The sequence below is a fragment of the Seriola aureovittata genome, chromosome 9 (assembly GCF_021018895.1).
Source record: "Seriola aureovittata isolate HTS-2021-v1 ecotype China chromosome 9, ASM2101889v1, whole genome shotgun sequence".
Lineage (NCBI taxonomy): Eukaryota > Metazoa > Chordata > Actinopteri > Carangiformes > Carangidae > Seriola > Seriola aureovittata.
In genome coordinates, this window is record NC_079372.1 from 3,377,119 (window position 1) to 3,397,787 (window position 20,669).

At 40.3% G+C, this 20,669-nt stretch overlaps 1 protein-coding gene across 15 annotated transcripts in view; it reads right to left on the bottom strand.

Annotated features, from left to right (window-relative positions):
• Nucleotides 1–766: 766 nt before the first annotated feature.
• Nucleotides 767–20,669, bottom strand: part of kif1b (kinesin family member 1B) — a 59,877-nt gene continuing 39,974 nt past the window's right edge. For 11 of the 15 annotated variants that reach the window (XM_056384834.1, XM_056384836.1, XM_056384833.1 and 8 more), the window contains 26 exons: nucleotides 20,103–20,251; nucleotides 18,959–19,137; nucleotides 18,539–18,676; nucleotides 17,208–17,459; nucleotides 15,299–15,417; nucleotides 14,668–14,753; nucleotides 14,119–14,248; nucleotides 13,625–13,778; nucleotides 13,167–13,257; nucleotides 12,939–13,057; nucleotides 12,730–12,785; nucleotides 11,268–11,376; nucleotides 10,286–10,352; nucleotides 9,964–10,048; nucleotides 8,708–8,813; nucleotides 7,012–7,126; nucleotides 6,772–6,905; nucleotides 6,616–6,677; nucleotides 6,365–6,510; nucleotides 5,887–6,147; nucleotides 5,703–5,774; nucleotides 5,216–5,337; nucleotides 4,925–5,077; nucleotides 4,519–4,711; nucleotides 4,243–4,361; nucleotides 767–4,152 (listed from right to left, as the gene is read on the bottom strand). In XM_056384834.1, the coding sequence (XP_056240809.1) occupies nucleotides 4,110–4,152; nucleotides 4,243–4,361; nucleotides 4,519–4,711; nucleotides 4,925–5,077; nucleotides 5,216–5,337; nucleotides 5,703–5,774; nucleotides 5,887–6,147; nucleotides 6,365–6,510; nucleotides 6,616–6,677; nucleotides 6,772–6,905; nucleotides 7,012–7,126; nucleotides 8,708–8,813; nucleotides 9,964–10,048; nucleotides 10,286–10,352; nucleotides 11,268–11,376; nucleotides 12,730–12,785; nucleotides 12,939–13,057; nucleotides 13,167–13,257; nucleotides 13,625–13,778; nucleotides 14,119–14,248; nucleotides 14,668–14,753; nucleotides 15,299–15,417; nucleotides 17,208–17,459; nucleotides 18,539–18,676; nucleotides 18,959–19,137; nucleotides 20,103–20,251 (3,260 nt within the window). In that variant the 3' untranslated portion in view covers nucleotides 767–4,109. The remainder of the gene's footprint in view (nucleotides 4,153–4,242; nucleotides 4,362–4,518; nucleotides 4,712–4,924; nucleotides 5,078–5,215; nucleotides 5,338–5,702; nucleotides 5,775–5,886; nucleotides 6,148–6,364; nucleotides 6,511–6,615; nucleotides 6,678–6,771; nucleotides 6,906–7,011; nucleotides 7,127–8,707; nucleotides 8,814–9,963; nucleotides 10,049–10,285; nucleotides 10,353–11,267; nucleotides 11,377–12,729; nucleotides 12,786–12,938; nucleotides 13,058–13,166; nucleotides 13,258–13,624; nucleotides 13,779–14,118; nucleotides 14,249–14,667; nucleotides 14,754–15,298; nucleotides 15,418–17,207; nucleotides 17,460–18,538; nucleotides 18,677–18,958; nucleotides 19,138–20,102; nucleotides 20,252–20,669) is intronic. The other 4 variants (XM_056384846.1, XM_056384841.1, XM_056384840.1 and 1 more) reach the window with 1 other exon arrangement.

The window sequence follows — 20,669 nt, forward strand, 5'->3', positions numbered from 1 at the left end:
ACAGTTAATAAACCATGTCTCATGTAGTTAATGAAAATCTGTGGAAGATCACAGGAAATATAACTCTGCACTAAACCGGTTTAGTGTGAGAACGTTTACATGCATGAAAGGCGTGGAGGAGCAGTGTCTGTCAAGGTAAAGAAAACAGATTAATAATACTGTATGAGAGTTTCAATGAAAAGTCAATGTCAACATTTTATAGGTCAGAAGATACACTTGCATATAGAATGAACCCAGTGTTTCACCATGGAAGCCAGTTTCTGCCAGGAAAAATATGAACATAAAATTGAAAATAAAAATAAGTCATAATTAAGAGATTACAATCCAAAAATTTAAATGTGAAGTCAAAACTAAAGTCAAAATGAAAAGCTATTAGGTCAGGACTTTGTCTCTCTAAGGCAAAAGTTTGAGATTTTAAGTCATATTTATGAGATAAATCAAAATGTTACTTTTTGTGACTTTTTACAAGCAATAATTAGTTAGACTTTTAAATTAAGTAAGTTTAAGTTAAAATTACTAAGTTAAAAAAAGTCAAAACTATGATAGTAAATCAAAATGATGACTTACTATCTTATAATTTGACTTACTTTATAGCTAAGTTTCACTAATGGTTTTATTTTTCTCATTCCTAACATCAATTTTTTTTTTTTTTAGAAATGAGCTTTCATTACAGCACACCGATACAGGATCAGGAAGTTGTAACAGATAAAAACAGGTGAAGATGGGAGTGAAACTGTGCACAAAGAAGAAGACAAACAGGCAGCACTTGTTCTGCTAATGCACAATTTGCACTTTTATTGTTGCCTCATTCACTAAACAGTTCAATGGTGCAAGATTACCATACACAGAATTAGGATATCTGCATGACACATCTATGCTATACAGCGAATGGATTATAATTATTACAAATACAGTAAACATATTTACATTTTAATTCAAGCTCCATACAACACAGATATTTACAAAATAAGTATGAAAATGAAACCAGTCTGACAAATAATGTACAGTGTTAATGTCATGGTTAGTCTGTCTTTTTCCTGGTGGTGAGCAAATCCAAAGGGAATGCAGTTAACTGATATTAATTGTCAGAGGGGAAGATGGAAAATATCATGGCTAGTTTTGTTTGAAAGGCATCAATGGAAAAAAAAGTGAGGTGAATAAAGACACTGTCACTGTCATTTTAGATGTCACTAGCTACTTTGTATTATATTCCCTGATATTAGAAAAAATAAAATGAGTTAAAAACCACCTTCATTTTGCTAGAATTCAGATGGCTGTCTAGCGTGAGTAGTGAGTATATTCTTCAAATGAAAAGCAGACTTTCACTCAAACCACTTCCTAATAAAGAAGAAGCACTAATGTAACTCACCTCCCCTGAACAGATGCAGCAGGTTACATTTTAGTTCTCTCTTTTTTTTTTGATGATGGAAAAACACACATCCTCATAGTACATTCAACTCTCTACCAGTTCAGACTGGGAGAGGCTGCCACACCATCATTTGGTTCATTCTGAGTAGAACAACTAAACCGCACAGACTTTATTTGATCAGTTAGTTGAACCTTTTATTAATATGTGCAAAGAGCTGCAAACTAATATATACATTGCAAACAATAAATACACAATCCCAAATAATATACCTCTGCAAATTAGTCACTGAAGTGAAAATGTTTGCTCTGACATGTATTGAGTGCACTGAGGTCAACGTGAGGTACATTGCACTAGAGCCTTGATCAGTGCATAGATGGTTTTTATATGCGAGTTCCTTGACAGACAAATGATTTTCTTTGAAACAATTCACCAGGTTTTTTTTTTCTCTGACCAGCAGGCTGGCTGACCTGAGGGCAGCAACATTGTTCATCCATTTAAACTTCTGAGGGGACTGTTTTCTGTTTTTTTGTCATTAATAATTTCACTAAAACTTCTAACAGGCAATGGGTACCTCTGCTTCGACACATTTAACCTTAATGTTCCTTTCATATGACACAGAAGGCATACCACTGGTTGGTTGGCCAGAGTTTATTAGTGCCCATCTGTACCTATCACTGCTCTACCATTTCCACAGACAGAGGCACCACAAATGTCAAATGTAATATACCGTGCGCTTTACGATGTACAGAGCAAATATTTTCATAAACAATATCAGAAATAAAACATTTAAGTATATTTCGTCCCTTTAACATCACTTTCTTTCTTTCTAGTAAACCCTTTGGAGAACAGCTATCCAGTGTAACCTTGATATGTGCTCTTATCAGTGTTCCTGATACTCAGAAATAACCCTGGACTCAACATGTGTGACCTGCCCTCGTCTTGCTATAGATATGTGTTAATGTGCAAAATAAGGTAAAACACCAGTACAGTTGGTTACAAATCAAGAAATAAATGCCCTCAGTTACATTTTATATAAAACGCCACTGTGGAATGATTAAAAGCATAATAGAAAAAAACAATCAACAATGCTAATTAATAAAAAAAAAAAAAGAAAAAAAAACAGTGAAAGTTAGATGAGTTAAGAGGTTTCAATTCAAAAACACAAATAGAAAATGAACACATGGTAAACTGTGGTGCTTCTGAAGAGTAAGTACTTCATTTTAGAGAAGTTTCACCCGACACTGGAGTGACAGTGAGGGGAGTCATGGGGTAGACTGTATCAGTATCTGTCCTGCAGGCTATGTGCTAGCAGCTTCATCAATTAACTACTGGCGTCAAGGCTAAAGCGCTGCAACTTCAGTCTCCGTCTCACTTCTTCCTCCCGTTTCACTGAGTTTTGTCTTCAGTATCACACGTCTGTGATGGTTAAATAAAAATATTAGCAAATGTTGAGTCTCTCTTGAGGTCCGAGGCTCAACATTTTAAGTGTAAGAAAAACTGCGAGGAGCTCGAAGAGCTGAGAGGAATGTCTTAAATGAGAGTTAACTACCACACTGATCCCAGAACAGACTGTATGTACAAATGATATTCTCTCTTTAGAGTATCTTCCTCTGTCTCTTAATCCTCCTCATCTCTGTAACACCCTGTTTTTTTTTTCTTGAGATGAAATAGCAAAAGAACAGGGACAAATATCTACTCCTGCTTGAACAATCCATAGTCATGAGATATGAACTGATCATTTATTTTTGCACGTTTCTTCATTTAGCGTGTATTTTTGATGTTGACACAAATGCATGATTGTAAGTAATTACTCACTGACTGACAGCACTATCGAGGGGAGTTGGTTTTGGTGTATGTACACGGACTGAGAAGTGGGATCTAAATATCACATGGATGATGGTGGAAATCCGGTGCTGCCCTGGTGTCTCGCTGAGTTGGGAACTTGACAAATTTTTCACATTTTGATTCTAAAGGCTTTTTGGGAGGCAGCACAGGGGAGCTAGAGTCTACTTTAGGAAGAGGCCTGATGCAGATCTCATAAAGAGAAGAAAAAACCTATGAATTCATTAGCAGCAATAGTTGTTGAAGTAGCTCTGCTTTCTCTAGCAGAGCGTAAACTGATATGTCACTTGGACATATTTGTATATTTTCCCTTCATGGTTGTAAGTGTAGTTGTCTGATTAATTTTTTTTTTTTTTGAGTAAGCAAACCTGGTCTTCTCCTGAGGACTGCTGCAGTTATCATGCGGGCATATTTATAAAAAACAACAAAATAAAACTCTTCTCGGGAGACAAATAACACTGATAGAGACAATTTTTACAGATGATTGGCAAACTGAAAATTAGTGGCCAGAAAGAACAGTTTCTGAAGAATCGTGCACACACAAGTAGACTACTACAACATGCTACTAGTTAGGGAATTAGGGAATGACAACAAAGCAGAACAAAATAAGACCCAAACATTGTCATTATAAACAAAAACACAAAAAGCTGAGGAGGAGGTGGGGGCGAGATAGAGAGGACAAAAGCTAAGTTGGCAGAGGGTTGTTGGAGGGAGAGGGGAGGCAAATTTCTCTGGAACTGAAAGTTTTAGTCGCATGAAAGGAGACTTAAGCCACAAGTCTACTTACAAGAGAAAACCGTCAAGAATCACAATGATTAATAATTGTTAACACTTGGTATGTTCAAAGGCTTTGCAGAAAGAATGGAAGCCGTGGTTTGCTGTGCGCCGGTCCACTCACTCAGTTCTTCATTAGGCCACTGCGCCTCCTCGCCAGCTTCGATCTGTGGGAACGACAGGAGTTTATGTCGTTATGGGATCAGAATGTAATTCTGCGTCTGACGAAGTGCAGCCCGAGAGAAGTGTGTGCTTACCTTATCGTTCCTGCTAGCAGAGGATTAAAAGCGTAGAGCCAGTCGTTCATGTCTTTCTCGTTGTTGGCCTGCAGCAGGATTCCTCGATGTTTTGTGCACACGGCAAACGTGTTGGGAGTCTGAAAAGAAAACAGTAAACATTTGCCATTCTGCACGTCTTTGTGCATGAAGAAGGTTTTTAGGAAAATAACCAGTTATTGAAAGTTGTTGTTGATGTTAGTTAAACTGTTATCAAGGTTATGTGTCAGGAATACACCTGATTTCTTCAAACTGTACCTTGAGCATGGCCTGCTGGTCTTCACTGTATTCCACCTGTGCTGTTGAGAGGTTGAGGACGCCCCGCTCCACCGGGTCCTTGTCGCTGTTGTAGATGAAGACGTAGGGCCGGCGCACCACCACAAAGTGCTTCACCCACGAGTTAGAGCGAGGTTCCATGAAGCTTAGGAAACCCTTCTTGGACACAACAGATCTGACAAGGAGCAAAAAAAGAGAAAGAAGAAAAGTGTTGTTTTTGTGAGGAAGAATCAGATCGGTCTGGTTCAACAGTTCAAATCTACTCACATGCCTCGATTAGAAAACCGAATCATCTATTTTTGTTTGGGCTGCTCTTATCAACATTTTAAAATGACATCACTGCGCACAGCGGTGACAGGAGGAGAAGACCAAAGGTGGCATCACTCACCCTGGCCTCATTTCTTCAATATCAGGCACCAAGTTGAGGAACTCGTTCTTTCCGGCCCGTGCTAGGTAAGAGGTCTCCAGAGTGGGAACCATCGGGAAGTTTTCATAGTCTGAGCAGGAGGGACTGGAGGCACGGGAGCTGTTCTCTGGGGTCCTTAGGAACAAAGTGCACCAAGTTAATGTCATGCTCAACCTGTCAATAACCTCAACCTATAGTCACTGTAACATTTTACACGGACACTGGTAGATGTTTAGAAAAAAAAGAAGAAAAAAAGTTAAATAAAAGTTGTACTTCTGGTCCATGGAGCTACAGCGGGAGTCGGATAGAGAAGGACAGGTGGAGGAGGGGGTGAGGGTGGCGCTGCTGAAGCTGGTCACTGATGGATCCCGTCCGATGGGTGAGATGTCAGACAGCTGGAGGAAAAACAGCAAGAAATATAAGTTGAACAAACAGTTTTTAGTTTCCAAGGCACACTGTGGAAGAGAAGAACTACTGACTATTATTTGGATAGTGCACAGCTGATACTCAAGTAGCCATTAGGTACAGAACAGAAGATGTTAACGTGAGGCTCACTTGCTCATTTGCAACATCTCTAAAGAGACACTATCTAATCCACACTACTTTAAAACTGCTTTTAAAGCTACTGTGAGTCTTCCTAGTGAGACATTATAATGTAGTCACGTGTCACCAGTGTAACAGGATTGAGCTACACAAAGAAAATGGGCCGAAGTAAAATGTGTTTACAGTAAGTTTATAGTATTTAAAATGTCTTTCTCACCTTGCAGTCACTGATACTGTTGACCACCTGGTTGTATTCGCTGTTGAAGGTGTGTGTCATGAGGCGCAGGCACTGCAACACGACAGAGATGAGGCAGGTCAGTTCATAGCAGTGGAGAGGCCCGTTGATCACTATGCAGCAAAGAGTAAATCATTGTATCTCACAGTACAGAATTTGTTCTTACCTTAGTGGCCAGCTCCTTCTCACGATCCACCAGGCTCTCGATGTCTGTGGAGTCGTAGCCGCTGCTTTCGCTGGGCGTGATGGCGCTTTCAAAGGTGGTGCTGGAGATCTGTGAGGAGATGGAGGTGGAGGTGGACAGGGTGCCAGAGCTCATGCTCGGGGACAGCGACTCGCTCAGGGACTTAGTGGTGGGAGCGTTTCCCACTGGTGCCGCCTCTCCCAGCTTCTCCCTCAGCAGGAGCAGGTGTCGGGTCTTCTCCACCTGAGCAAATGACAGGGGCAGGGGTTACGTAAGTTAAAAATCCATTGTATGAAGAATTGATTTAAAAGAACGGTGGGTATTTGACTTAGCATGTAGATGGTTTACTTTTTTCTTTCAGTAGAATATTAGACCGGTTGACAGACTAGGGATACAAATAAAAGAAGGCTCTGGCAAGCCAAATCCAGCAATAAGGTAAATTTGTTTCTTAGGGACCCACCTCATGCAGCTGCTCCATTTTCTCCAGCTCCCATTGGTGCTCCAGGATGAGACTGTCTCCTCTGGGTCTCCAGCCGGCCAGGTTCTCCTCTCCACGCACATAAGCCACTGATGTGTCCAGGACCTTCCTCCTCCTCCGTTGCATCCCTGCTCAGGACAAAAGGCCTCATGAGGATGAAGTTCTCTGAGGAATCATAATAATCCAGCAGCCTGTCTTAAAACATTTCTTTAAATGAGTATTAGTCTGCTGACCTGGGCTTCCAGTGTCAGACATCTTGCACAAGCTCAGCTCGTAGATGCCAGTGACTCGGTTGCTGTGATGAAGCAGAGGAGGTTCTAGATGAAACATGGCAGAACTGTTTATATTTTGGGTAGAAATGGCCACAGTATGGCTGCGTGCAGTCTTACCAGTCAGGAGTTTTGGAGTAACCACTCCCAAAGAGGTTCCTGAGGGAACGGGGAGGGGAGATCTTTGCATCTCGGGAGTAGAAGACCATGCAGATGTCTTTGGTAATAATAGCAGGCTGAATGCAGTGGTCAAGCTGTGTAGAAGAGACACAGTGAGTATGTTTGCTATGCTGACATCCAGAGTGGTCAACTATAGAGCTCAAAGCAAAGAGATACAATACAGTAGGAGCAGTGACTGACCTCCAGATACGCAGACAGGGTCATGTAGATCTTCTCTCCATAAGGAGTGACTCGGTTGAGCAGGAGGGAGTTGTGCAGGGAGCTGTCCCACACTGCCTCGAAGCGGTAGAATGTCCTGATGAAAAACCAAAAAACTATTCAGTTATCAGCAAAATTACAGAGAAATGAATTTACATAGTGTTTATCTTCTGTGACTTCAGTGTCAGTGCTTTTACACAGTTTGTAGGATCTGTGTGGATATAGCAGCAGCCATTAAACTACAAGGAGACAAAAAGCTGAGCCTTATTTTGCCAATAACCAGGAAGTGAGTCAGATATTCTGCTATTGATGACGTGAGTGCAACCCTGACAGATTAAGGCAGTGAACACTGTGCAGTGACTGAAGTGTCCCTCACACTTATCCCTTGTCATGACAAGACGAGAGGAAACACACTGAGGTGAGACCTCGACAACAGACACAACGTGAGCACGAGTGCCAGTACTTTCGGGAGTGTCGGGAATGTGCCGAGAGAGCAGCAACAGAATGGCTGCATGCAGGAGATAAGTCATGTTTAAGTTATGATACGAGTAATACACTTTATAGCATCAATGTGAAGACTATCAGAAGAAATGTAAATTAAAAAAAAATAAAAACAGTTTATGGCAAACGGCACATTTTTTAAATAATATTTTAACATAATAATATTTAGTAGATGACTGCTTGTGAGGCTGTTTCACGGGGTACACTGTTCCTGTCTGTGGCAGTAGGGGGCACTCTAACCCACAGACTGAGAGCCAGAACTGCCCTGTTGGTGCCTCATTGGCCTTTTTGTTGTTGTTATTGAGTTAAGACTCATGCAGTGAATAACAGCTGAGAGAAAAACATTCATTTAGAGTCTGGGTGCCACAGAAGATCAACATACCACTGTGGTTTCAACTGAAGTGAGAGTCACGACATCACAGTACAGAATAGGGGTTGCAGTTGCATTTAGGACTGCCTTTATTCATCCATGAAACATTTGGGATGGGATTTATTTTTTCAGACACTAAATATTGATGGAAATAAAGACAGACTTAATGCAACGTGCCAACAAAAAACACAAACTGTGGAGAACTTATTTCTATCAATCTAAAGGACTAAAGAGAAGCATAAAGTTCTTTCAGAGAAAGAGCCCTATGTTCTCCGCTCACTGGTACCTATCAATATCCTTATCAATAGAAAGCCTGAGCACAATCATGAGTCCAGCCGCAGCAGGAGGAAAAAGAGAGTGTATAGAAAAAAAAAAAAGAAAGAGAGAAGCACAAACAGTCAGGCAACAGACAATGGAGAAAATTAACAAGACAATTAACAGCAGTGAAAATGGAAATGGTCATGCAATGATCTCAATGCGCCTTCAGCAAATATAAAGACAAGGACACATACACAAGTCTAGAAGGATATTCACAAATACTGTTTCTAAACTGCAGCTGTTTTTAAGAATATATGAGCTACAGCATGTGGCTACATAACTACATCACAGGAATGTGTCACTTTCTAGTTGCCACATTGCTTTAAAAAATTGTTTTTCCTCAATCATCGTGGAAGAGCGGTGCTGAGAATCAAGCAGCAGCCAACCTTCACTGAGTACCAATACATCCACAGACCTGCACCATGAATATATGCTATTTATCCTGTACAGTTGACCTTCGATAAGAAGTGTGTGAGTGTGTTCAGCTACCTGTTGGAGTTGTGGGATGACTTGATGTTCTTGGCAGAAATGATGTTGAGGGACAGGACAGCATCAGCAGCACTGTCGTCCACTTCAGCTTTGTTCCTGATACGACCTGGTGGGACACAGAGCAGCAAAGCACGTCAACATCTCGTCATCACGAGAGCTCAGACGACTTAGGCGGAGAACTTTAAAAGTCACTTTGTCCATTAACAGCCATACTGTCACAGTGTCCAACAGCGAGACTCCGAACACATGGCTTGAGCCTCTCTAGATAAGAATGTCAGCAGCTGAAAGTCGAAAATGTGAAATGTAATTATTTGGTCCATCAGCTACACCTCCAGTATAAACTGTTTAAAGGCAGAGGCGGCTTCAGGCGAAACAGATGCAACTCCTCTCACTGAAATCATGAGGAAACTGTGCAAAGTATTTTCAGTGCTGCACTCATGAAGTGATATTCCAAATAATAAAAGTGTTGTATTATACTGTCAGAGTTTCTAGTTTCTTAACAATTTAAAAATACACAGAAAATGACAAAGAATACAAATAGCAAAAAGTGCAGGGAGAGGCAAAAAGCCCAATGGGCTTATTTAAAGCCTCCACCTTAGTATATTGAAATATCACAAAATGATAAAAATACAAAATAAACAAGAAAATAACGTGACTACATAAAAATAAAAACTTGAAACTAAACGACTCAAAAATATATATATAATAAAATTAACAGCAATACTAACAATAATATCAAAGTATGAGCAGAGATGTGAGAATGTGATGTGTGTGCAATATGAAAAAAACAAATAAGACATTAATGCATGGGTAGTGTATTGGTAGTAAAAATAGTGATAAAAGCATAGTTTGTAACATTTTATAGAGGAATAGTTCTTTGCCGAATAGAGAAAGCCATTTCATAATTTGATGTCCCTAAATCTAATTGAAAATTGACCTCTGCAAGTGAGAAATGTGTGAGGATGAAGATCAGGAGATTGACGAGTTGAATAAGAATGGCCCTATGAGTTTGTTTTAAAGTAAGAAATGCTCAGGAATATTCCCTTCGATTGAATATATCTTATAAACAAATTTTATCCCTTTATTTGATAGTGCAACTGGAGAGAGAGAGGGAATGTGGGGAAAGAGAGTAGAGGAATGACATGCAGCAATGGTCCGGCCGGCTGGGAATCGAACTGGGGACTTGCTGCTCAGGGCATTCTTTTGTGTCTCTGGTGAAAGGTAGAACTAGTAATCCCTGTGGGAAGACTGCTCACCCACGACCAGCTCGCGGACGTCCTTCCAGTGGAGCTCGCTACCCTTCTCATGGATGAGAGTCACCGTGATCCTTCGCTGGATTCCCTGCAGCGAAGATGACAGGAGCTTGGGATTAGAGTAGACACAGCTAGAAAAAATTTAAGCTTCTAAATATGTCTTATAAAGAAGAAATATCATTCACTGGTATAGAAGAAAGACACACGAAGTTCCCTTTGATTTTGTAAGTTCACAGGAGAATGATCAAATCAGAATCTGTGCACAATGCAAAACTGATTTTTATAGAATTAGAGACCAGTGGGTTATGGTGTTGGTGTCCTGTACCTGGTGCAGTAGGTAGGTGCCATGGCAGGGCAGTCCTCCACTGTGATCCACTACAGCTGGAATGTACCTGTGGAGGGAGGAAGGTCACACTGAGCCTGGACACTTCAACCAACACATCTCAAAGGATTCTTTATGATCTTTTGATTTTGATTTTATCATTTTATCTTTATGACTCTATTGTTATCTTTGCTTTTCTTCACTGTTTCCTCAGTGCAAATGTATGAGATCCATAATAGTGTTTCCTCAGTTCCTGTTATTACTGTCTCATTTTTATTGTTTTTATTTATTACTTGGTCATTTATTGTTCTGTGTGTAAATGTATGTGTGTGTGTGAAGGGCTGGTGGGTGGAGTTGCATTTTCTGTATGAAAAGTGCTATACAAATAAAGCCTGTTTGATTGATTGATTGATTATGAGGATTTGATGAATTGCATCCACAGTTCTTTTACACTGACTTATTGTCTCTGTGCTGCTAAAATATGTCTCAGGTAGAAACCTCAGGTCTGTTTCCTACTCAGCCTTACAAAACCCACAACAACTTCCTTTTTTATTAACCTGTTAGGTTTCTACTGTGTATACACCGTGTTTGCAGCAGCTAAGTACTAAAACACATCTGGGGACATATTTTACAGAGGTGTTATTTCAGTAGTTATGACTCTCGTGACACATGGAGGTTCTGCGTACATCTTTGATGTCTTGATCAATATATATTTCTTCATCTTTTTATTCTCCTTTCATCTTTTCATATTTTGCTTACATATTGTAATGTATTATATACTTTTTTGAAGTACATCAGTTTCCTTTGCTGAAACTGTTTAAAGATGACAGTATTTCTTTCTTCTTTGAATTAGTAAGAGTACTCTGAAATTAATATGAGGTCTCACATTGTGTATCTTTTCAAAATGACATATAAAGAACATGAAGCATTTAACTCTTATATTTATTACTAAATGTGGATATAACATGCGTGTGTAGACACTCACTCTCCAGTGGGCTCAAGCTCGCTGATCTCAAACCACACGAGCAGGTCGTACTTGCTGACGCACTGACCCAGGTTGGACTTGGTGATGGTGTTCAACTTGGTGGCTGGAACTGACACATAGACACACATAAGCTCAACATGGCAAACCGGAATTTGCCTGCATTTCATAGGGGATGGATCGAAATAATATAGTTAAAATGTATTAATAAATAATGCTAAATGGAGGCTGGATGTGTGGAGTGAACACACTGTTGACCTTGGATACTGAGCCATTAGAATACACACACGCAATGCCAATATTCATTTATCAAAGGAGATGTTACTTATAAAATGCATTATTACTGAAATAAACTGGACAAAGAAAACAGGAACAATACTACAATATATTCAACACCAACAGCTGAACATACCAAAATGTTACGAGGAGCTAAATCACAGATTACACCACCACTGACAGAAGCCTGCTGTCTAGCACATCAGGATTACGTTCCTGTTACAACAGGCTAATCTCTGAGGCACACAGCTACATTCATTTATGTTCAATATGGCTGAAATGAACATTATTCCACATGAAAACTACCGTAATTGGACTATAGCTGAACCTATAAAGGCTTAAGCCCCTGGAGTCTGATTTATGCTGTGAAGGCTATGTCAGTGATCTCCTATGATTATGATAAATACTCACTTTGCTATTTGGCTTAAGATTCAGCACATGCAGCAGATTTACCTCAAGGTGTCAGCTCAGGCCAGTGTGTAAGCGGCAGGGGAGGGTTGGACTGAGCTGACTGGACCTAAATAGACCTGCAGCAAGGTGCAGCACACATAACCACTGCAGAGCTTTATCGTGCTACTGCCTGCAGGCACAGAGCACCACAAGGGCAAAGCACAGCACTAGTCTAATCACTACAACCCGGGTGCATCTAATGCCTGGTCAATAAGCTACTACACTGTCTGCTGTACCAACCATGGTGCCTAGGCACAATTAGCACAGGGTCGTTGGGTACTGGGAGGAAGGGGAAGTGAGAGAGCTGTTCAGCCTCATCCTCCAGGCTGGCCACAGCAGAGGAGGCTAGGGCGTTGGCGTGCTCGGACAGCGTGTCCAGCACCTTGCCGTTCACATAGCCGCTCATCAAGTATCGGACCAATTCTATCTTACGGGTATGGTCTGGGTTTGCAATGCATGACATCGTACGAATGGTGAGAAAGATTGGAAGGGATGTGTGAAAAAGGATATGTGGAAGAGGGAGGACAGAGTTGGGTAAGAGGATTATGAATGGTGGGAGAATGATCAAATATGAGACAAAAAAAATCCAAAGGAAGCGAGAAATGAAAGAAAAGTGGAAGCAAATATGAGGCATGCTTATATAACCATAACAAACACAAGAAATATGCTGAAATGATGGAGACAGGTGCACAAGATATTGCTGTTTGTGCGTATGGTGTGATGACATTAAAAGTCTTACCTGGTTTAGATAGAGGCATGGGAATAGGATAGTACTTCCTTGACGGTGTTGGAGGACTGTTAAAACAAAAAGCAAAATATTACTAACCAATAGAATCTCTTATAGTAAAAATAATATTTCATGAAATAGAACAGTTCATGAAACATTCCTCAAAGCAATACAGCATCTCCATAGGAGAACTGCTTCTTTTTTTTTTTAACTCCACCCACCTGATCAGATCCTGACCATGAAGATGCAGCGGGTGCTGCTGGTAATGGCCAAACACTTCGAACACAATGGGCTTGGTCTTGATGTATTCAATAAAGGACTCTGTGACCTCAACTGAAATCTGCTCCGACAAAAACAAAAACAGGAACAAAAACAAAATCAGGGTGTTGTCAAAATGAATTCATATAAAGTTGTTAAGGTATATCTTGTGCGTGTATGTGTGTACTCACATTCTGGACATGGTAAAAGCCCAGAGGAGCTCCTTTGCCGGTGTTCTTCAGAGGCTCAGTGGAAAAAGCCTCATCATGACGATGCAGGAAACTGAGGAGATAAACATAAATGTGTGTCAGCATGTGACATTAATCTGTCAACAAGATAATGGTGTTAATCAGGAAATTCATTTACAAGGCAAAACAATGCAAAACATTTCATGCGAATCGCTTCTGATGTACTAATGTTATTGCTATATACTGATATCTTGAAGTTGTCCCTTGGTTTAGCAGTTTGTTGTTGGCACTGTTTGATAACTTTTTTCACAGCTAGATTAACTGTTTTAATCCTAATAAATGCAAAAATGACTATATTTACAATATTACTACTCCAGATAAATGATACCACATAAAAATGTAAAGAATTGATGTTAAGATTAATGTGACCACAAACTTTATTTTGAGGATTGTGAACTCACTTGAATTGGCAGAAGATGTCGGCGTACTCAGGCAGGATGCCGCTGGCCTGGAGCACGGTAACACGGAAGGTAAAGATGCTGCCCACCTCCAGCTGGTCTGCCAGACCGTCACCAAGACTCAGCTTGGTCTCCGCGATGTTACCCAGCTTGAGGTCTGAAAAAAAGCCACAGGGGAAGGTGAGGAGGAGTTGTGCTGTGATTTATTGAAAATGACTTGCATCTGCACCTGGGGACTGTGCTTTTTAATCTGCATATGAATTCTAGGCTCTGCACAGTACAATCAGATTGGATTCTACACACGATCAAGCGTGTGATTTGTAGAGAAGATTCTGCTCAAACAGCCTTTGTACACATTCCTTCGCAAAGCAAGAAAAACTGCATCAGTCTCATTTCCATAACTAAACATTCAACAGGACCATCTGCCAAGTGTGTTTCCCATTGGGGCTGAGAAGTTGAAATTTATGAGCAGAGAGGTGAGGGTCTGGTAGCCATACCCATGTCACTGATTCTGTTGAGCTCCTCTGAGGGTGTGATGACCTCTGAACTCTGACCCTGACCCTCCACAATGCGCAGCTCTTCCAGGGACAAGCCGGAGCGGGTCATAACCGTGGAGGGAAAGTCGTTCTGATTGGACGAAAAAGGAGTAAAAGGAGGAAGACTTTTAGCATATAGCTGGTAGAGAGAAACCTCCACCTGCATTTCTGTATTACTTGTGCAAAACTCATTCCGTCCAAAACTATATTCACTATTCCTTAAATTTGCTTTTAGAAAATGAATAAGAAATTAAGAAAACTCTAAGAAAACACAACTTCCTCTGCTGACTTCATGTTTTAACCCAAATATTATACACCCACTGTCTCTCACACACACACGCACACACACACACACACACACACACACACACACACACAGACACACACACACACACACACACACACACACACACACACACACACACACACACACACACACACACACACACACACACACAGCAATGGTGTTCTCTAAAGTTTGAAACTCCTTTCATCTGACTCAGGGCTTACCTTTTTGAAGTACTCATCATCAAAGGAAATCTTGGCGGTTCCTGACTGTCTAACTCCTGACCCGTAGTCTGGAGCCTCCTCGTCAGCTACAAAGAGACAAACCATCCTCTTATCAGCATCTATCACAGACACAGCTGATGAAAACCATGAAAGCACATCAAAGGGAATACACCAAGAATCCGAAGGAATTCTCTCTTTGCCACCAGATCGGTTGCTTGAAGGGCCCTTCAAAATGTTTTCACACTGATATCAATTTAGAAGTTAGGGCCATATATTTATCTCATTATTTGGTTTGAGTTGAACATATTTTGGTATCAAAATTTCAAAAAGACTGATAGAAATGAAATGTGATTTTATATGGCACAAATACATGGAACTGATACACAGTAAGTGGCAATAAGTACGCTTTTTAACTGCTCCACTACACATAAGAACCATAATATTTCCCTGAGAGTTTGACAAATCACAAAGATAAATGGTCTCCTTCACAAGAATTTTCCATCTAAAACTAAATAACACACTCTACAAATATCATCCAAGCATAATAACACATGAGTCAGTGATTGGCAGGATAATGTGCATAAAAGATCCTGACGCTATTGCTCATTAGAGAATCTCATTAGTTACTCACCAGCTATAGCCTGGACCCCCACGCGCAGGAAACCACGCACCGCGCCCTTCTCTGTTACTATAGCAACACGGTGAACCAGTGGTACAGGGTACAGCAGGTTGCTCAGGTACACGAAAGCTCTGAGAGGAAAAACGAGGACAGAAACGTGAAAACCTGATCCTGGTGCAGTGTGGATCAACGGCTGCAGTCTTTAGATCCAGGAAACATTAACTTTGTATTTATGACAGTTCAGGTTTTTTGTTATATAACTGCCATGTTATCTGTTGCATTTAATTAATTAAAAGCAAATGAGATATCCACTTATTAAAAAACAACTGTGGCCACACAGAGACAGTTTCCTGAAAAATATGCCTTCCCGATACACATCTTATAAAGTGAACATTTCCACAGTTTAGCATATATTAATGACTACAATAGCATAGAGTAAAATATTAGTGACAATTATGTTAAAGGACAAGCAAAAACAAAATGAAGACAGAAAATTTAACATAAAACCATATATGCTTCAGGGCAATGAAATCAGCAGCAGCTTAAACCATCCACTTTATTTTTAAACTGTGTGTCAGGGGTGATGACAGATCGCCTGGGATGCAGCAGTAAAGGCAGTAAAAGAGTGGTTTATTGTGTCGTGTTATGGTGATGTTAGTCTCTCACTCACACACTCGCTGACATTTTGTTTTGTGGGACTTGATTTGTCTTGCTGCACCCCTGGTGACCTACTCATTCTCTGCCACCCCTCCCTCCCCCTCTCTCTCCCTCCCTCCCTGTGCTGGGAGACTCAAGGCCAAGGCGGGGGAGAGATATCAATCTGTAAAATCTCTGAAGTCATGGTGACGCAGGTTTCTGAGCTACGACTGTTGCAGAGTCTGGCTGGCTTGAAGCCTGCATTGATATGTCGTCTTATTTTGAGATTAGCACACTGTGTTTATTTCTAAGCTATGATTTTTACAACGCTGAGGCTGTAGCCTCGATACAGCGTAAGCTGTGATTTCAAATGCTGCTGCAGCACATTATTTCATCCTGACATCAATTTAAAACGAATACATGTAAGTGTGATTACGCCAACTACTGCTGAGTTAATGTTATCTACAATATATTCCAAGAGCAATGTTAAAACAAACAAGGTTATAAAACAAATGTTTTAACCACAATGTAATAATGAAACAAAAAACAAACAAAAAGAATCAAACAAAAGGATAAAAAAAACATAAAATGACAGACAGCTAATCAACTGAGACACAGCAAATACATGTAACTTCACACACAGATGGGAGTTAATACAGTCAGTGCTGTGATGGTGGCGGGGGATGAGACATCACGCTGGGAGGAGGTGGAGAAATGGATGGTGGCTTTTAATTTTTTTTTGGGGGGGGGGGGGGCTGAGTCAAAATGAAAAGTAACTCATAAAAAGCAGGCGTAGAAGTTTGACTAATCACATTAAATTCAAAACTAGTCCAGTTTATCTCTGCAAAGCTGCTATGAATAAATGATCTGATTCTGAAATCATCCCTTCTCCAGGGATGGTTTTACTGATAATTAATAAGACATATACGCAGAGTATATTTAGGGTTCTGATTTGCCAGCTGCTAAAATAATATGTAAAATAATTGTCTTGTATCCTATATACTGCTACTTTAACATCTCTTTACTGATCACTGTTGTTGGGTGAAACATCAGTCTATCTATCTATTTGTCTATCCATCTAGTTTTATACAATATCAAATATCATTTGTTTGCAGGATATATTTTAACGCCTAAACTAATTAATATTTACTTCTTTGACCTTTTTTTCCTGTTGCTCTACACCTGAGTATTAAAATAAACAACACTAAACCAATCCAACATCCACCCAGACTCCTGTCCCAGCTTGTGTATGGAGGATGTGGGAATGCCACTGCCAGTCACCAACCTTCCCACCAGGATGAACCAGGGGGAGCGGTCGTAGAAGGGGTCCTGGCCATCGCTGAAGATGTCTGAGCCTTCCTCGGTGCCGGCATCCGAGCTGGTGTCGTCCACAAATGCCTCATCATCAATTAAATCAGACATCTCGCTCTGGCGCTCATCGGCCAGCTCGGTGATCTCTGAGTCAGTGGTGGAGAAGGTGGGCGAAGGCGTGCGGTCGGCCAGGCGCTCATTAACGCAACCGTGGAAGATGGGGGAGCTGAGAAGATTGGTAGTTTGGGAGCAGTGGCAAGAACCAAGGAGAGGTAACAATGCAGTAACAGAAGAGTTAAACAGGCCACCGCAGCTCGTACAGTACAGCTTAGATATGATATTTCACTTCAGCATAAAAATCATTGTTTTCTTACAAACGGCATTATGTCTCATGTGTTCTTACCACAAATTATGTAAAATCATGTATGAATATAAAAAAGATGTGTCATTTGAATTGCAAAGTAATCAACCACCAACAGCAGAGGTACATGCTTACTTTGTTATACTTATACTAATATGATTATTAGCTAAACCAAATCAATTAAGTTTTTTCTTTTCTTTCTTATATTATTTTATATTATAAGAGTAACAGAAGGATTCATTTCAGAGCAGGTATTACTAGAAGCTGCTAGGTGTCACAGCAGTTTATAGAGACATGACTATTTTACACCCAAATGAAATGTCACTTGAAAAGGATTAACGTATAAGTCTTCTAATGTATGCTTGCTGGAAGAGGAGTGAATACAAAATGCTACAAATTTCCACATTATCCAAATACACTATGTTGTTAACAAGCTTTTGTGTGAACCGAAGGGTATCAACATGAGAATGGCAACAGAGACAGCAAAAATTATATAAAAGGATGAATGAAATCATCATTTATGATTAAAGCAAAAAAAAAAAAAAAAGACAACTTAAAATGTGATGTCAAATAAAATGAATACAATATAAGTGATATGAAAACAAAAAGCACCAAAATAAAATCACAAATGTAATATCAAATTATAAACATGATAAAAAAAAAAAATACATGAGCAATAACAGACATATATGATAAAACATGATATATGACCCTAATGAATCCTTGGAACAGAATTTGACCATGAAAATGAAAAATGAAATGAAAGTAAATGTGTAGATCCATTTTAATTAAATGGATCCCAAAAGCTGCGCAAGTAAAGCCATATCAAATTAGTTAGCCACAAAACAGCATTCAAACAGGATATTTAGTGATGAAGTAAACTGTAACATGTGTAGTCACTATTTGTACCTAGTATATGTACGTCCTTTTGTTGCGTTACGTACCTCCCAACAAGTTTAAACCAGTGGAAACGGTCATAGAAGGGGTCGCTTCCTGTCAGAGTGCCCTCGCAGTCCTCTTGATGAGTGGAGGCCATTTCACCAGCGCGATCATACATCTCTCTCATCTGGTCCAGCCTCTGCCTGCAAATGATGACAGTGTGTGTTCGGTATTAATGAGAAGTGGAGAGAGAATCTAACGGCTACTGCTAGATGTACAGATTACAATCTCATAATTCTTTGTATTTTTTCTAGTATATTTCTGATACTGAAGTCGTGAGAAATGATTGGACAACAGGCAGATTGAGCAAAGGACTGTGGTGACTGATGATTTCTAAAATATGAAATGATGCACTTGTATAAATAAGTATACAGAACAAATCTAGCTAAATTCAAGACTAGTTTAATGTAGGATAAGATGTTTACTTGAGTTTATCAAGGGACCAGTAGTGCGTGGCTCCATTCTTTAGGTCCTGAACCTCTACAGCCACCACAGTGCGAGGGAAAGGCCTGGAGTCACGCTCCTTCTCTGGCTCTGGGGGCAGGAGCTCAGGGGGCAGCGGAGAGTACAGCGTGTCTGTCAGCAAGACAAACTGGAACTGGACCTGAAGAATGCAGAAGGGAACAGGAAAAGGGCATTTTGAAAAACATTATGTCAAATCAAAGCAAGAACAAAAAAACAAGCATGAGGATCTATCCCGACTTCAAGGATCCTGGCTTAAAACCCAGACACAGTGCACCTTCTAAAAAGCCTTATTCATAACTGTGATCAAGATGTATGGTATTGTACTATTTTACTGCAGATATATCAAGGTTGAAAGGTCAAACAAATCCATTTTACCCTTCATGTTGTGGCCTCTCTGCCCAGCACCCTCTGGGGGCAAAACGCTAAACCACTTGACAACATTGGACATAAATTACAGATACATGAAACATAAAGATAAATAAAAATAGTCTGAAATGTCTCTGACAGATGACCCATCTCCAGTATCAATCATGTAGCTCCTTGAAATAAACAAGGATATAAATCACACTGGTCTCCTGATGGGGAAGACGGACCTCAGTAGAAGAGCTTCTGATTTGTAACAAATTCAATTTCAGTATGGGACAGTGAGTCTACACTCCACGGTCAATGACATAAGGATTGACTTGTGCGTGTGCAACATACATCATGTTTTAAGTTGAGTTATTTAAATTGCTCGCATCACACTGGACTGAATAGTGAGTGTAGAATGGTGCAACTGAACTGTGGTGTCTCTCATAACATCACTGTGTGGGTTTGTAATTAGGAATGTAGTCAGCAGATCACTTATCATCGTCATCTCGCGTCATAGTCCGACATCCCAGAACCTGACGTACAATGGCTATGAGGCTGATTCACATCAGCAGACTGTAGATGGCTGCCAGGCAAGTACATTATTGAAAGACAATGTGGCTTTTTACGACGTTCAGGGATTAAAAACTCCCCTGCTGCCTGCTAAAAACCTACTCTCAAAGCTGGTGATCCTTACTCTAACCAATGAGAAACAATGACATGTCACAAAGAATACTGACCAGCCATTTTACTTACTTTCTTCTTTAGCTCTACACTAATGGCATTAGCCTCCTTTAGGTAGACAGCGTTTCCCCACAGCTGGTCACGGAGGGAGGTGAACTGATGGTACCTCCACTTCCTGAAGGCCCACTGTGCCAGCTCAAACTCATGCTGAGTCCACGGCACTGCAGGGAGACAGGAGAGTTTACATTAACATGATGCATATACACATAAAACACACACAATGTAAATGCATGTAAAGCCAAAAAGGACCATACCAGTGGTTTTGCTTGTTTTAGCCCAACCACAAAACACTGCATTTACAATACTGCCTGCAATTCTAATGAATCCATCGATGTTTCTTTATTTTAAGTGCATATTTCTTGCAAGCAGTGCCCGTGTGGAAAACCATTTCTTCGTGATGTGTTCACAGACCTCTAACATCAGAGTTTACAGTCAGCTGCAGAAAAGCATCTCATTTGCAAACAGTGACAAAATACAGACACTATGCTGTTTCTTCTTAAAAGCCTCTGTCCGTCATCCAAATACAAAGATAAATTTAGGTCCATTACACAAATTCAAAACATAGGACTAGAGGCTGCT